The 18,053-nt window shown below is 30.4% G+C and overlaps 1 protein-coding gene across 2 annotated transcripts in view; it reads right to left on the bottom strand.

Annotated features, from left to right (window-relative positions):
• dati (zinc finger protein datilografo) overlaps positions 1-18,053 on the bottom strand; it is a 340,370-nt gene that overhangs the window by 246,277 nt on the left and 76,040 nt on the right. Inside the window, exon 3 of one of the 2 annotated variants that reach the window (XM_072526946.1) lies at positions 6,301-6,399. The exons of the other annotated variant lie outside the window; for it this stretch is intronic. Within the exon in view, the coding sequence (XP_072383047.1) occupies positions 6,301-6,399 (99 nt within the window). The remainder of the gene's footprint in view (positions 1-6,300; positions 6,400-18,053) is intronic. 2 annotated transcript variants of the gene reach the window in all.

Genomic DNA, 18,053 nt, shown 5'->3' with positions numbered 1-18,053 from the left:
GAGATATATTTTAAATGGAGTACTGATTAAATGAATTAATTGTTTACGTCAAATTTTTGAAAGCTATAAAATCAGTAACTGTATTTAAATTCAGATCAAATTTCAATATCGGAATAATATATATTTTTTGCAGCTTTATTTGTAGCTTTTTATAAATATAATAGTATGTAACTCAGTGGCGGATCCAAGCGGGGGCGTTGGGGGCCGCCTATAAAACCAAGTGATTTAATTGGTTTTTAATTATATATGAAGACTATAAAAAGATGAAGTTTTCAGTCATCTTTTATTTGGACTGAAGACAGATCGGCCATCTCTCTTATAGCTGAATCCGTAACTGATGTAACTTAGGTAACGCATTTATACAACATGGTTTTTCACGTAAAATTCAATATCATGCACCTACACCAAAATCATCTGCTTTTGAGAAAGTTTTCCTGCATGGAGTTACTAAATATACAAATTAAAAGGAAAAATCCCAGTAATTGGCTGTATAACATTGTTTAAACCGACTTACAATGAATTAAAAACTTTTGATGAATGATGGTATATTTTTATACATCAGAAATTTTTACTTGATTGTAATTTGTTTAAACTAAATATCTTTTATATTTATTGTAACTTATTATCGTGGAACATGCCACGTGATGATCAGTTCTTGTACCCCGTCTTCTTCTCATTGCGCGGTCTCCTTTCGAAGGTTGGCGATCCAAATGGCAATTGTAGTTTTGGAAACTGCTGCGCGAAAGATCTCTACGGATGAGCGGTCGAACCATCTCCTCAGGTCTTTCAGCCACGAGTTCTGGCGTCTTCCTACTGATCTTTTGCCCTGTACTTTTCCTTCCAGTATAACTTGAAGTAATTCATATCTTTCGCCTCTCAACACATGACCCAAGTATTGCATTTTCCTCTCTTTGATTATTCTTACTAATTCTTTTTGTTTACACATGCGACGAAGTACCTCAACATTAGTAACTCTTTGTACCCATGGAATCCTCAACATTCGTCTGTATATATACATCTCAAAGGCATCTATTCTTTTTTCTATTTCAGAGTCCATTGTCCAACTTTCACAGCCATACAGTAAGACAGAAAAAACGTAACTTCTGATCATTCGGATTCTTAGCTGTAGACTAAGATCTGGTCTTGAAAAAATGTTTTCATGCTCATGAATGTTTTTCTTGCTTGTTCGATTCTTGATAGGATTTCTTTTTTTGGATTACACTGACTATTGATATTTGTTCCCAAATATTTTATGGAATTTACCTGTTCTATTATTTGACCGTTGGCATACACCTGTACGTTTATTTGTGTCTTTGAAAATACTAAAGTTTTAGTTTTGGAAACGTTTAGATGTAAACCGAACATTTCGCTGTGGTGAACTACCGCATTTATTATATTTTGTAGTTCTTGTGCGTTGCTTGCTATTAAGACGGTATCGTCAGCATATCTGATGTTGTCTATGCTGATTCCGTTAATCTTAATTTCGCCTTGGACCACGTCTAATGTTTCTCTAAATATAGACTCCGAATACAAATTAAAGAGTAGCGGTTATAAGACGCAACCCTGTCTCACTCCTCGTCGGATTTGTATGTCTTCGGATGTTGTGTACTCTATTTCAATTGTTGCCGTTTGGTGCCAGTATAGTTCTGAGATAATTTGCAAGTCTTGTTCGCCAACTCCAGTTGTTTTCAGTCAATGCTTTTCGATAGTCAATAAATTGTGTCAAGTCATTGTACCCCGTACTGTCCTCTAATTTTTTGTGTTATTTAGTCGAATCCTTTTTCTTTTAAATACTTGGAGAATATAATAATAGCATTTCTTTTGGTATATCTTTGTCTTATTTGAATGGGCCTTTTACATAGATTTTACACACAGGATGAAATATGAATAAGCATCTTTGACAACTGGACTGAGTCGCCCTAATATTGATAGACTTTACATTCTTAAAGCAGTGTATCTCGAGATGCAAAAGAATACAAAAAACAGCCGAATAATATTCTCGGAATAAAATCCAATATTTTTGCACTCGAATGCTTTTTAATTTTGTTCCAGTTCAAATAAAGGGCGTAAAATTATTTTTCAAAACCCGTTTTGTTTATTTTTCGCACCGTCGCGTCTCGTCTAATCCAGATAGAAATGATTTTTAAAAAAATGCTCGGCGGGAAAAATCGCGTATTAATTTAATTTGGTTTAATAAAATTTGTAAGGTATTGTAGCCGTTTAAATCGGGCCGAGAAGCTGTAAAAAACTCCCCCTTTTTAAAAGCTAATAAAGGGGTGAAGTTTTTTCGGGATTACAAGCACTTTCTGTATCATTGTTAATGTTTTTATTATGAATATTGAATAGACTTCTAGAATAATAAAGAATAATAATCAGAATAGTACGTTACGTGACTTTTTAGAATCGATCTAAGAGAAGGGCAATTTTTTGTGGTGCTGCATGTGTGCTTAATGTTTTCTAGGAGTTAAATGATTCCTTACACGAAGTTCGAGGTCAGGTCAATAATTATATGTGACATTACTGAAAATCCGTGTAAAACAATATTTATTATTTGTAAGCTTTGTAAAGGAAGTAATTTTTTTTCTTGCTCGTCTTAAACTTATTTTTGGTAAATTATTTGGTTTTTCATCTATTTTTTTTATGGTTAGTTATCCTAATTCGGCTGCCATAAGATTTTGTTGGGATTGAACAGCTATCCATACTAACGTGATCTTTAATTCTATGAGATGGTCATGACTGTATTGACGCTAAGAAGGGTTAACTTCGAATATCAGGTTTCCTTAGCTATTTTGCAACATACGGAGCTCTGTTGTAAGCGAGTGAAAAAACAAGTGAGACATTTTTTAACTTCTCTTAGACAAGAATTCAGTCAAAGAAGATCTAGAGAAAATGGGAGTGTGACAGTGGGAATTACTGGCACAGGACTGACAAACATAGAAGGCAATAGTAAACGCGGCAAAGACTCACGAAGAGTTGTAGCGCCATTGATGATGATGATGAGACAAGAATAGATCAGGAACTAATAAACAAAGTAGTTTCAGTTTTCCGGAAACTATGGAAGTGGATCCCATTACAAACCATACTTCCAAAAATGGAGAGTAACTACAGAAAAGTACCTTGATGAAGCTCAGCAAGGATTGAAGCAGGTAAAGCGAGCAATTTAAATTGAAAGCGGGGAAATATTTTATGTACGTGTTAAGCAAAAGGTTTCTCAATTCAAAAGAGGCTCAACAGCAGGTAGTAAAGCCAAAACATAGATGTAAAGTGTACGTCAAAACTTCTTTTAGATTGTAATGTGAAAAGATATATGTAGCCAAATGACTCTTTTAATCTACAATTTATAATAGTTAGATTTTATTTGTTGTGTATTCATTTTTATTTTCAAATTATTATTTTTTTATTATGTAGTGACTTATACACATAAAAATAAGTATAATATGTATCTGTTGGTTTCCATTAGGTACCACTTAAGCAAAAAACGCCGAGACAGGTCGATTTTTAAATTTAGTTTTGCTTATATTTTGGATAACTGAAACTACGATGACGTCACCATGCCGTGAAGTCGTCCATTTGTTATTTTAAATAGAAACCTACATTTTTTCTATCAAAATTTAATAGACAATATAATTTCAAGAACGGCAATATGTATCAGTGTTGCCCTAAAAATGGCAAGGCATTAAAATTATAAAAAATTGTTGAAAAGTTTCAAAGACTATGTACCAGCTTCATGAAATTGTGTACAGCAAGATGTAGCTACACCCCATTACTCTTGGAGAGATTCATGGTAAATATAAGTTTAAGAGATCATATGAGAAACAAAGATGGAAGAAATCAAACCAAGCAAATGTTACCGAGGCTATCGTAATTTCTAAATGAAAATGAGCAAGACATACGCAAGAGAGACCAAAGAGAAGTGGATAAAAAGACTAATACAACGGTGACCAAAATCATATAAACGAGACATAGAAAGATTTCAAGAAGATGGATTGACGACATCAAAGAAAAGGCAGAGAGAAACTGGCACCAGATAGCTCAAGACAGGCGAATATGGAAAACGCAAAGGAAGGCTTATGTCCAGGTATAAACCAGAAGGGGCTATTAAAAGACAAAATATGAATTTTATTTATTATAATGATCCGACATTATCGACAACGATAACTGGTAGTTAGTCTCGGCAAAAAAGTTTATGATTTATCTCTTAAAAAACTGTGGCGAAATTAAGAGATAACCAGCTAATTTTATCAGGATACTTTCATTAACAGCCGTAAAAATAACTTTTCATATTGTCTGACGGAACTTTTTTTTTCGACTGTCCTGTCTGACGGATGAAAGTGGTCGATTTTTTTTTTATTATTTATGCTTATCAAAAAATCTATTATTAACCGTTTTTCCAAACATTTACGTTATTAATCTTTTTCCAAACTTCCTGTTTAAGTTATTTAGCAGGTTATTCCTTCTTGGATGAAATTTAAATAGGTCTATATGTATTTCATGGTTGAAAAAAAAAATGTTTTTTTTTTTGTAATTATGTAGGTAATATCTAATATATTCAGTCATTTAAATATAAGTTAAAATTAGTTTTTCATAAAATATAAATAGAGTATATAGTGTTTGAGTGTATTGTTGGAAAATTAAGAAAAAATACTTACCAAAACTAGTGACATGTTATTTCCAATACCCCAAATCATGTCGTTTAAATTTAAATATAATAAATGCATCACGTATTCATTCATGCACAAGAGATTGGGAAATTTCTAAGGTTTAGTCATGCAAAAATAAAATTAAGTAGTGTGGTTGTGTGGCCAAATGCAGACAAAAATATAGAAAGAAATCAAATAAATAAAAAGGCATATTTTTAAATTATATTTAACAATTTTCAAAAATTAATTTCGATAGTTATTAATTTAGTAGTTAACTGATAAAATGTAAAATCACTTTAAAAAATTCTTTTGTTTCTTTTATGATCAACTTTTATGAAGATTTTTATATTAATAAAGTTTTAAATTTATTTAATTATAATATAATATTAAATAGTATGCCAATGATTGATCTGGCATGTTAAACATGGCAAAAAAATAAAAAAAAACTAAGACGTAAAAAACTACAGTAAATAGTATTTTTATTTTTATGTTACTCATTGGTTGGATATTTTGATACATTCTTCTTTGAAATAAAAAAAAGTAATAGATTAAACTCATTGGTAATCATTGCTGCTAGTTGGTTTTTATCTTAGTGTCAATAGTCACGTGAATTCAAATCACTAACTGACACAGCCCCCTTACCTGGCATTGTTTTTTTATATATAATATTCTTTAAAAAACAACCAAATTTATATTGTAATCATAGAAGTAAATTTATTTTTTTTTAATTATCAAGTACCGACTCACAATTAGCAATACTGGGTACTGTTAACTAGGATATTGTCCAAAAATAGGACAGTCGGAGTATAGTGAAAATCGGTATTTATTGCTGAACGTAATAACTGTGCTATACCACTGTCTTCTGTCGTTTTTTTGGAAATGTTTATTATTTTTTGGGAAATATGTCTTGTACTTTTATTTTTACAAGTAAGAGTACTTGAATCTATTTACGCTTATCCTTTAGAAGTTAGCATTATTTCCCGTAATTGACTTCTGTATCAGCAAGGTTATGGTTACCTTTACTATAATAGATAAACTTTTTTACAGAGTACATTGGTTCATAATTATGTCGTGATCTTCTTCTTGGCTCAAGCACGATATTATCTTATCTCTGTGGCTAGGTGGGAAGACTTTGCATTAAATTTTATTATGTTTTTTCATTACACTGTACCAAGCAGTCCTATACTCTCGAGCTAATATTTTTATACATAGTATAAGGACTAAATAGTTGTTTTACCGGCGGCGGCGTAGATCTTGCTCATGCCGATAAGCATTTAATATTCACAGAGGACATGTGTAGCATATCTAAGTCATCCACACTTGTCATATCTCTTTTATTTTCTTTTATGTATTGTATTGTTATTTTAAAAATTTTTTAGTTTTTTATTTTATCTTAACTGTAACATCAAACCTAAAAATGCTATTTACTTGAAGACCTATATTCCTAAATTCATAATTTTTAAAGTTAAATTTCTTTTCCAAAAATGATCACAATACAACCCTTTCACAAATTTAGTAATCTTTACTGGAAAAGAAATACAGTTAAATATAAAAACCAAGATTTAGCAAATAGCGGTCTTTGAGGATACTGCTGAGCAGGGTGTCATTTATACGAAAGCATGGAAGAGTACTATACACGGTTGAAAAGAAGCCAACTCACACGCTGCAGCGTCGTCCAGCATTCCTCCAAAGTCCTTTCGGAAATTGCGGAAGAACTCCTCTGCAGTTGGAAATCCGGCAGCGTTAGTTGGGAAAGTAACTGTTTAGTATGGATTAGTAACATTTCGAACAAGAAAATTTGTGAGACACTTAACATGCAATAGGCTACCAAACAAAAGAAATGAAAATAATAGAACAAAATTACAACGTTTTGGCATTTCCTCCGGTTAAAGTACGTGTTTTACACAAATAACGTTTTAAATGTATTTAATAAACAAAATATAACAGACGACACTCTTATGTAACTATATATTTAAACATGAAATGAGTTCCTGTATGTGCAATCGCAAATAGATAATACAAATACTACCTGTTGTCAAATCGTAGCTTACTATATTAATCATCTAAACGATATCAAAATAAACCTTTATTAACAATATTAACGACATAAAATCGTCCCTCTGAACAAGATCATCAACTATATTAAACTTACGACCACTAATAGACAAATTACAGATTAGACGTACATAATATAAACAAACTATTAGTCGAATATATTGATGTAAAGACTAATACTATACTTAAATAATAAACAATAGTGGAACTATAGATTATAGTTATATAACAGATAATAATGATCGAATAATATCACAAAGTATGTTACAGGTAAAATTTGTTAGAGGGTAGCGAAATAGAGCAGCTTGTGCTGAAAGAATAACTAAAGCTCGTGTATGAAGAATCCAAACATACAAAACATTACCTAATTAAAATCAAAATATTTTTAAAATTACATTGATCATTACATTGGACAAATTACAATACCAATGTATTCACATTAAAAAAATTATTATCGACTTTGTCCTTGTGTTGATAAATCAGAAAGGTATATGAACCAAAAATTTGGTCAACTGCATAAGGATGGGGAAGCAGAAGTAGAACAAGCACACTATTAAAGATCCACAACAATATACTCTAGTCAATCAGTCATGGCACTAGTCAATACTAAATAAGTAATATTCCGGGAAAGTCCTCCAATCGGAGCTCCGAGAATAACAGTTTTGAGTACACTAAAAGATAATAAATTGAAATGCATCAATAATATCATAATCTGCACATGGTGTATCAAAAGCTTATGTAAGGCAGGAAAATCCACAATGCAATACAAAAGATGACCAAATTCTGGAGAAGCACAAGTGGAAGATCACATGGTATACTATTCGGCAAAGAATGGTAGATCTCATGAATTTGATGTCAGAGCAATCGTATCACCCAGAGATCAGAGAGAGTTCTGTTAAAAAAACATACAGAAAATAAAACACTTCACTTCTGTATGTTTTTTTAAACGATGGTATACAGCCAACTACTGGGATTTTTCCATTAATTTTTTTAGAGTTCTGTTACTCCAAGTAAAAGCCAACCCCATCAATATAAAGATTATCCGTGTACGCTTCCACTGCAAACAAAAATGAGAAAAAAGCAATCGGGTTTTATCAGGAAATCAACAGAATCATACATGAACTTCCAAGATAGGAAGTGCTTGAAGCTGAAGATAAGACGCAGTACATCGAAGCACATTGACTTGGAGTCCAGAAGACTCAGAATTAGTTGTCATCGCATCGAAAAGACTATATCCACCTTCAAGCGGATGATGGCTTTCTTTAAAAGCCAAAATCTCTCTCTTGGTATAGAAGTAAGAATGTTGCGATGCCATGTCTTCTCTGTTCTGTTTTATGACGTTGAATCGTGGACCTTGAACGAAGATACGTGCAAGAGATTGGAAGCGTATGGAAGTTGTGGCTGTATCGGAGAATACTCAATATCTCGTGTACTGACCAAATTACAAATATAGAGGTCCTGAGAATAATGAAGAAGAACAAAGAGGTACTGAGAAACATCAAATCTCGAAAGTTACAGTACTGTATAGGACACATTATGCAAAATAAATCCAGATATGCCCTCCTACAAGCCATCTTTAAGAACATCCGGGTAAATAGGAAGCGTTTTAATCTGAAGCTTCAGTAAATATATTCTTCTTTTGTTCTTTTACAGTCAAATTCGAATAAGGACTACTCAAGAAGAGAGTTTTACAAAAAATTTAAGATTCAGATATGTTGGGCCTATAACGCCAAAGTGACGCAGATGAACAAGAATTTTAATGTAGAAAATATATGAAACAAAGATAAAAACGCCAAACTTCGTTAATAATTATACAAAGAAATATTAATAACCTTATTTTGACTATCGAGTAATTATTAAACAGATACGAAGAATCTCTTTACTAAGAAATGAAATAATATACCTACGTTATCATGTTTTTACCGAGGTTTCAGCAATAATATTACTACATAATATGTTAAATGAAAAGTAATTAACTGAACAAATGTATGTCTAAAATTTCAAGCTTTATGTACAAGTTATTAGAATGTGTTCTATGCGACTATCATTTGCATAGTATTGATACTGCGGTATTCGATATTTTTGATAATTCAAAATGTTCTTTTCTCAATTCTAGTATATAAGACACCATAAACGAGTTTGTGATTAGTTTACAAGGTTCTAAGAATAAAATTTTTATATTCTGTGCTATGATATATTTCTTGATACTAATCGTACCTGGCACAATTATTGATCATTTAAATAAAATAGTAACGTTTGTAACAAATAAAAAGATGTGGACATTTTATTGGGAGGAAATGAAAGGATTTTTGAGAAAAATAAAAAAGGAAGATCCGCTCACTTTATATATATATATATATATATATATATATATATATATATATATATATATATATATATATAAAGGTAGATTATTCGTTACAAGGTAGAATGCATTTCATTCTTCATTACAAGAAGGTAGAATGAAAGCAGAATGGGTAATAAGCAGTTTGAATATAGAAATGGTCTAGGAACTAAAGAGGCACTATTTGGTATGTCCGTTCTCTTACAAAACAGCTGCGAGTTCCGAAAGAACGTTTATGTTTGTTTCATCGACTTTGAAAAGGTATTCGTCCAAGTACAACACGATACACTTTTCGATTGCTAGAAGGCAGCAGGACTTGACCACTGCAATATAAAACTGCTAAAATACTTTTATTACAATCAAGTAGCCTCTATCCAAATTGGAGATAGTCGTACTGAAAAACTACCCATCAAACGTGGAGTACGACAGGGTTGTGTTTTGTCTCCCAGTCTGTACTCTGAAGACATCTTTAGGGAGGCTTTGAATGATAGACAAGAAAAAGTTAGACTAGATGGAGAAGTAATCAACAACATCAGATACGCTGACGATACAACCGTTCTTGCAGAAAATTTAAAAGATCTTCAGACATTAGTAAATCTAGTCAATGAAGCAAGTTATCGGGGAGGTCTTAAAATTAACATTACAATGACAAAGTGAATGAAGGTTGGAAAGATTATTATAGATCAAAGTCTGATTTTGCTTAATGAAGAGAAGATAGAACGTGTAAATTATTTTAAATACCTCGGCAGTTGGTTAAATTTAAATTGTGACTCTGATGAAGAAAAAACATCCAGGATCAAAATTTCATGTAAGGCTTTTATGACCTAGAAACCAGTTTTATGTAACAGAAACCTATCGATACACATTCTATTATATGGTTGTGAGTGTTGTGAATGATTAACAAATTAGAAGCATTCGAATTGTGGTGCTATAGACGGATCCTAAAAATATCATGACTTTCGCACACTTTCAATAAAGCTGTTCTTAAAATGATGAATGCAAAACGTTTTTCACAAACATCATAAAAAGAAGAAAAACAGAATACTGCGGCCATATACTTGAATGACCCAAATACCATCTACTTCGCCTCATAATACAAATTGTGATAATGGCCAACGTCTGAATACGGATACGGCACCTAAAGAAGAAGAAGCATTACAAGAAATTAGACGTGGAGGAAAATAGAGCATAGGTAAAAGTAATTACTGTTTAATATACTCAGGAAATGACGAACAAGCTCAACAAAAATTTGTGATATTCGGCAACGTCAGAGATAATATTAAGGAGGTAAGACAAAGTGAAAGAATAATTTATGTAAAAATAGAGGTGCAAACCAATAACCTAGAAATAATAAATGCTTATGCTTCTACAGAAGCAGCAGCGGAAAATGAAGAGGATAACTTTTATGAACAATTAGAAAGTAAAATGATGATAATGTTTTAAGAAAGTATGGTAATAGTAATGGGTGTCTGTAATGTCCACACAGACTTATATGTAGGAACTACGTATCTGCTTTTATCTTTCATATTATTGGTTACTATAACTTCATCTTAGACGTATTGTATAATATTGAGACTGTTTTTTCTGAAAAAATGGTTTCTCAATAAACATTTTGTAATTGCGAAGAAAAATTAATAAAGTATTTGTATATATATATATATATATATATATATATATATATATATATATATATATATATATATATATATATATATTGGTTTCAATTTTATAAAATTATTTTATTTATTATTATGGTTTGGGGTATTATTTATAAAGATTTAATAAGTACATAAATAAACGATGAAATATTTTAGACATACACCGTTTTTAAGAATCCCTGAAATGATTTATTGCCACATGCTGAATATTCAAACAGTAAAATAAAGGAATTTAAAACGAAAAAGTGCACATAAACCGTTTCATATACGCAGGAACATAACGTTTGCTTCGTGTTGTAATTTTATTGAAAATCTCTGTGCGGACGAATTATTTCGAAAGTTGACACTTGCGCTCATTAAAAAGTCAGTATAAATCAATGTTTTATTATTTTCTATAAATAATTTATCCTCGGAGTGCTCCAAGCAATTGTTTCCGTACTAATAATAGGTAGGTTATTTCGTTACAGTAACTTTTCCTTTTAAACATGTACCAATAATTTATTATTTGATTATTGTTTATTGGCCGTGGATTTTTATATACCCCGGGTGATGTTATTATGAAGAGTTAGCCAACTATCTCGAAATATTATGGTAGCTTTATCTTATACTATACAGTGTGATCCCCTTTTTATCAAAATCATAATATCTTAATGATATAGGCGGGTGGTTTTTGACAAAAAAGACCGATTTTATACTCACAAGCTGAAATTTGTTTTAACCTATAAATTATCATGCCAATATGCTATGTTTAAAAGTTTACCGAAAGTTTTCCACGTGAACCTGTTTACATATTTATAACAATTTTTAAACGCATTATAAAAAGTTGTTTTTTCTCTTTGAAAATTTTAATCACTTTTTTTGATAAAATGGATTGTTTTAAGTCAAATATTCTTGTTATTTATTTGTTATGTAATTTTATTGATTTGTTGTTTGAATTTTAAGCTTAAAATTCAAACAAATAATTAATTAAAATGTCGAAAAAAGCCAATTTTAGCGTTTTTGAGAGCATTTTTCAATAGGTTGGGCATCGAATTTAAAAAGATAAAAAATACAAGATGAAAGCTTTATTACGTATTTTAAAATGCCCAATTCTATTTTAATTTTTGATTGCAAAAGTCAGTTTAAAAAATCCATAAACAAATTGAGCAATGCGTTGCGTTTCGGAATAGGTAGACTATGAATCACATTAATTATTTCTTGTTTTAATCGAAAGACTATGATGTAACATTACAGTAAAAAGTTTACCACGAAAACCTGAGTCAACTTTTTACTCTAAGAGGGTAGGAAAGGATATATCAATTTGTTTATGGTTTGTGGTTGTTTATTTTTTAAACTAAACTTTGCAATATAAAATAAAAATCCTTGACTTAACTACTTGACTCAAGCCTTCATCTGTATTTTTGTTTTCTTATATTTGATGTCCAACCTATTTAATAATGGCCTCAAAAAACGGAAAAATTGTCTTTTTTTCGGCATTTTAATCATTTTTTTGTATTTTACACTTAAAGAAGTAAGCATTTTTCAAAAAAAAGTATAGAAATAACTTTCGTCTTATAATAATCCAATTTATAAAAAAAGGTACCTAGTTTTAAAGCGAAAAAAGCAATTTTTATTAAGTTTGTTTAAACATTATTATAAATAAATAAGTTACCATGGAAAATTTTTGGCAAACTTTTAAACTTAGCATATTGGCATCATATTAAAACAAGTTTCAATTTATGGGTATAAAATCGATTTTTTTCGATAAAAGCCACCCGCCTAATATTATAACTACAACTCCTAAACTACAAATTGAGAACATACAGTGACCTAAATTTTTACTCAATATTTTCAAAGATCATTACCTAAGACCAATAATATAGGTTGTAAATTGTCAGATAACAACTGCTGTTGATTTCAGCCGGAAAACTACAGAACGCACATATATATATATATATACAGTAGACTCCCTCTATAACGAGAACTGAAATGGCAGACTAATTACCTCGTTATAAGCCGATCTCGTTATATCAGACAACAATAATACTGTGCATACATATGAATATGTAGTTTTCTAAAACATTAACTTCCTATAGTGAAACCATTCGGAGGAATATAAGATGCTAATAAATATTGTTTGAAAGGCGTTTTTGAAACAAAGTTGTTTACTTTTATTGTCAATCAAATACATTAAAATAAAAGAGTTTTTTTATTGTCAATGATATAGGTTCAAACAAAAAATTTGTACTTGCATTTTTTCCAACTACATAATATATAAAGCCCATTTTCAAGGATGACATAAACAATTGCTTCTGCAATTGGAAGAATTCTCTCATTTTTAACTGCTTTAAATTGTTCAGTATTATTCTATCTATCATATTTTCTAAATATGTGAAACAGTTGTATTTATTGTAAAGAAGTTTATTGCGGGCGGCAGTTATATTTATTGCGGGGCCGTTTAAAAAGGTATTTATTTATAGCCACGTCCGGGCCAAAAACGTAAAAAACACGTTTTTCAATTTTATTTTCTCTCGTTATAACCAAATTTGCCTCGCTATAGAGGGTTATAATTCAATAGAAATTTTACGGTACATCTAATGTATCTCGTTATAAGCGAAACCTCGTAATAACCGTGTTCGTTATAGAGGGAGTATACTGTATATATATATATATATATATATATATATATATATATATATATATATATATATATATACACTATAATCCTCATTTTCGTGAACTTTTAAATTACTTGCTTGCAATTTGGTTGCTTTTATTATTTCTTCAATCTTATAAATTGATTGATTCAGTATTTCTGTTCAAATAGCTATTTTTTGTTTGGTTATTACAGATATACTGTCATTTGTAATTATCTTTTTAGTGTTATTCTTATCTAACTATCTAAATTGCAATAATTGTTATTAAACTCTAAATCTAAACTATATCTCCAAGTCACGCAGTTCTGTAGAATGATATTGCTTTTTCACATTTGTGTAGTAATAATAATCCATATACTTATTCTGTTGTAAATCCGATAATTATCATCATATGTGTAAACTAGGTTATCTTTAATTTTACAATAAGTATACTACATTTTATTTTTATCTACATACATAATACCACAAGCAGCAGGTAATGGTTTTAAAAAAGAATATGTTGTATCTAAGAGACAGTAATCAATTCGTATGAGTATTTATAAGACATTACAGAAATAAATAAAAAATGAGAACGAAACATATAGACAAAGATGATTGAATAGACGTTTTTAAAATAAATACAACTCCATGTGGAATTCTTATGTGGATCGAGTAGCATAACAGTCACTCTTATAGATTCTAAGCCTGAAAAAAGAAGGAAGGTTATAGCGACAGATGTCGCTATAACCCTTATATAACCCTATAACCTCCTGTGCAAAAAATATTGTTTAAAAGCTTTGGTTATTACAGATATACTGTCATTTGTAATTATCTTTTTAGTGTTATTCTTATCTAACTATCTAAATTGCAATAATTGTTATTAAACTCTAAATCTAAACTATATCTCCAAGTCACGCAGTTCTGTAGAATGATATTGCTTTTTCACATTTGTGTAGTAATAATAATCCATATAACTATTCTGTTATAAATCCGATAATTATCATCATATGTGTAAACTAGGTTATCTTTAATTTTACAATAAGTATACTACATTTTATTTTTATCTACATACATTATAATACCACAAGCAGCAGTTAATGGTTTTAAAAAAGAATATGTTGTATCTAAGAGACAGTAATCAATTCGTACGAGTATTTATAAGACATTACAGAAATAAATAAAAAATGAGAACGAAACATATAGACAAAGATGATTGAATAGACGTTTTTAAAATAAATACAACTCCATGTGGAATTCTTATGTGGATCGAGTAGCATAACAGTCACTCTTATAGATTCTAAGCCTGAAAAAAGAAGGAAGGTTATAGCGACAGATGTCGCTATAACCCTTATATAACCCTATAACCTCCTGTGCAAAAAATATTGTTTAAAAGCCTAATCAAAAGCCTCGGATTAGACAGGAAATTTTAAGGCGTCCGAAGCTACGGAAAAGCTTATTACGAATTGTGGAATTTGGAATGTACAGGTGTATCTTAAAAAAAAATTAATGAAGTGGTAAGTAAAGCAAACAGGTTAAATATTGCATTAATAACAGAATCAAAGAAGGAAAGGTAGGGTATCAGGAAGTTGGGAAAATATGACACTTATAGTGAGGTTCCTGAAGAAAACAAAGCACAACAAGGAATAACAATCATCAAACACAGTAGGTTTAGAAAATACATAACAACTTATCTTATTAATACAGGAATACAGAGTTAGTTTATTATTGGGAGTATACGGAGTAACTAATGATGAATTGGTACACAACACAGATACTTTCTTCGAGCTGTTAAATAAAGAAAAAGGAAGAATTGGTACGACAAGAAAAATCATCTTATACAGTGGCTTAAATTTAAGAATAGGTAAAAAAACAAATGACACGGTGGTTGGGAAACTTAGAGAAGATACCTTGAATGACAATAGTCAAAAACTAATTAATATATGTGAACAGAATCAACAGCCTTAAATGGGTTTTTCAAACAAAATTAAATACACAAGTGTACATGAACACAACCAGCAAGAGTTCATAAAATCAATATAGATAATCAATCAATAGTTTTTCAAACAATCAATAGTTCATAATAAGTAGACAATATGCTCCTATCCAATTCAAAATTTTAAGAGTTCCTAGATGTGCATCAGACGAAAGTGACCAAACAGAAAAGTGAAAACAGAAGTAGCTGACAAAAAAACAGCGCAAAAGAGACATTTTATCAAAAAAGATTGCATGATAAATTAAATAGAACAGAATTTGGGAGTATAGAAGAGCAATGCGAATAGGTACATTAAAATTGCATACCTGTAGCAGAAGAAGAAGTTGTAGGTCAAGTGAAAAACAAAAATAAACAATAAGCATTATTAGTTGCATACAGAAATTGAAAAGGAAACATAACAAAAAGGAAACAATGCCACAATTATCTAAGCTCTCCAAACGGTGACCGGCAAAATAAATCTTAAAGAAGCCCAAGTTGAGCTCAAAAACAACCAAACTTCAGAAATTAAATGATGAAAGATTAAACAGAAAACGTTTAAATAAATTGCGTGGCTTTACATTTCAGATCATGCCTTTGGTACAAAATAATTGTTATTATGTATTTCCTTTTTATTTATTTAATTAGAGCGGACATACTGCTTTTGAATGTTAAGGGGAAGAATATATTTTTAATATAAAATTTCTATTGATTAGCTATTTCATGTCATGTCTTCTAATTTAAATAATAAAAATATCTCCAAATGGTCGAATATATTTATGCTTCTCTGTAAAGTAGTATATTTTTAAATAGAAACTGAAATATTATTCATCATCATTATTCTCTTTGCTTTTATCCCTATGCGGGGTCAGCTGAAACCAAAATATTATTAAATCCGTAAAATAGTTTCGAAACACAATTCAGATAACTGCCTTAATCTGAACCTTCTATAAATGCAAGGTATAACAGACGCTGATAAAGATATTAATAGAGACATGGGGAATCTAAAATTTGCATTCCACGACATGTCTCCTCAGCTAAGCAGAAATCGTTAGCGAATTGGTTTCTTGTACTCATACAGAGTAGATCCGAATAAAAATAAAATTAAAGACAGTCAAGATTTCCTTTCACGCAAAAATAGTCTATGTATCTGTTGATACGTATTTCGCTTTAATAAAGCTCATCAGAACAGTTATTCATAGGCTTTCTCAACGTGAAAATTAATCTTTTCCTGTCTTTGTGAAAATGTCAAAATATTATTATCTTACTATAAAGAAATTAAATTAAAAAATTATAATATTAAAATACTACGAGATTATTTCTTATTAGTGCCAATGTAAGATTATTAAATTGTAAAATGCGAGTTTTTACATTTTCTTCTTATATATACTCTAAAATCTTTGTTTGAATACATTTTTTCCAATAATACGGAAATATTATATTAAATGTGATAACCAGCATTTTTTTCGGAATATTTTTTATGCTAATCTAGAACTTCTCGAACCTCACTGATATTTGACTCCGATCACCCCCATGAATTTTTAGATCTTAGACGCACACCTAGCGTCCTGAAGTTGGTCGAGACGTCTCGTAACAGCTGAAGGTCTCCGTCGCTGTCTGTAGTTCAAGGCGTTCCCTGATAGATGGCGTGAGATGCTAAAGAGAGGAATTATTTATGAAATCGCTTAGAATGTAAAAAAGAAAATTTACCTAATCACTCTAATTTTTTAATTGCTAAGTGAAAAAGTGGTTTGGGAAACTTCCGGAGTTGACGAAGTTTTCTGTTGCTACTTAACACGTAGAGAAGATTAAATTATCATGTTCGGATGATTTTCTTAAACGGTGACGACTATTATGGATAAATATTATAATCGTCTACATATAAATCTGTTAATAAAAATGGGAGGAAGAAAATGTATGAAAAGAATAGACACCGTTGGCCATACCAGTCAACATTAGTCAACATTATTAATTCATTTGTCAATGTGTCAATGATATAAGAAGAAAAAAAGTCAATTTGCAAATTGTTCATTATGTCTATTTATATATTCTGAATTTAGATCTTTATAATTGCAAAGTACTTCGAATACTCAAAACAAATCAAACGTAGAGTGGTAATTCCAAGATAAAGTACGTTGAGTAAATACTGGATCATAATTTTTTTTTAAATTCTGAGAATAGAGGGATAAGAAGTCTAGACATTCACAAAGACACAAAAAAATATGATGGTATTGGTTTATCAAATAGATGTTCCTTATCTTGACCTAGAAAGGTCAAGAACCTTTGAAATTTGTATTTAATAAATAAAATAAAAAGAAAATCAAAATCTTTTTGATTTAAAATGAAGAAATTTCTATAGAATGGCTAAAAACTAATTAATCCAAGCCACATCAAATAACAATGTCGCTTTCTGGTGTACGAGTAATTACAAATAGGAGTTTTTACTCTGTGCTGATATTTGATGCACCAAATATCAGCACAGAGAAACCAGCATGAGCACCAATGATTTTGGTACTCTTCTTTTCTTTTTCTTTTTTCTGTTTTATTTGTCATTCGAAATATCTATTTTTTATTTTTTTATTAGTAGCAGTGAAAATAATTTCACTAATAAATTTACTACTCTAGATCAAATTAATGTTATGAATTGAGGCCTCTTCCATTTGTTTGTCTTTTCCACGTGGATTCTGCAGTTTACTTAATATCCCATATTCATCTCTTTTGCCCAATGTCTTGATCTTTCTAAGGTTTTTGTCTCTCGCATCCAATATCCAT

Source organism: Diabrotica undecimpunctata, chromosome 3 (genome assembly GCF_040954645.1).
Source record: "Diabrotica undecimpunctata isolate CICGRU chromosome 3, icDiaUnde3, whole genome shotgun sequence".
Lineage (NCBI taxonomy): Eukaryota > Metazoa > Arthropoda > Insecta > Coleoptera > Chrysomelidae > Diabrotica > Diabrotica undecimpunctata.
This window is presented reverse-complemented; position numbering and strand designations above follow the sequence as displayed.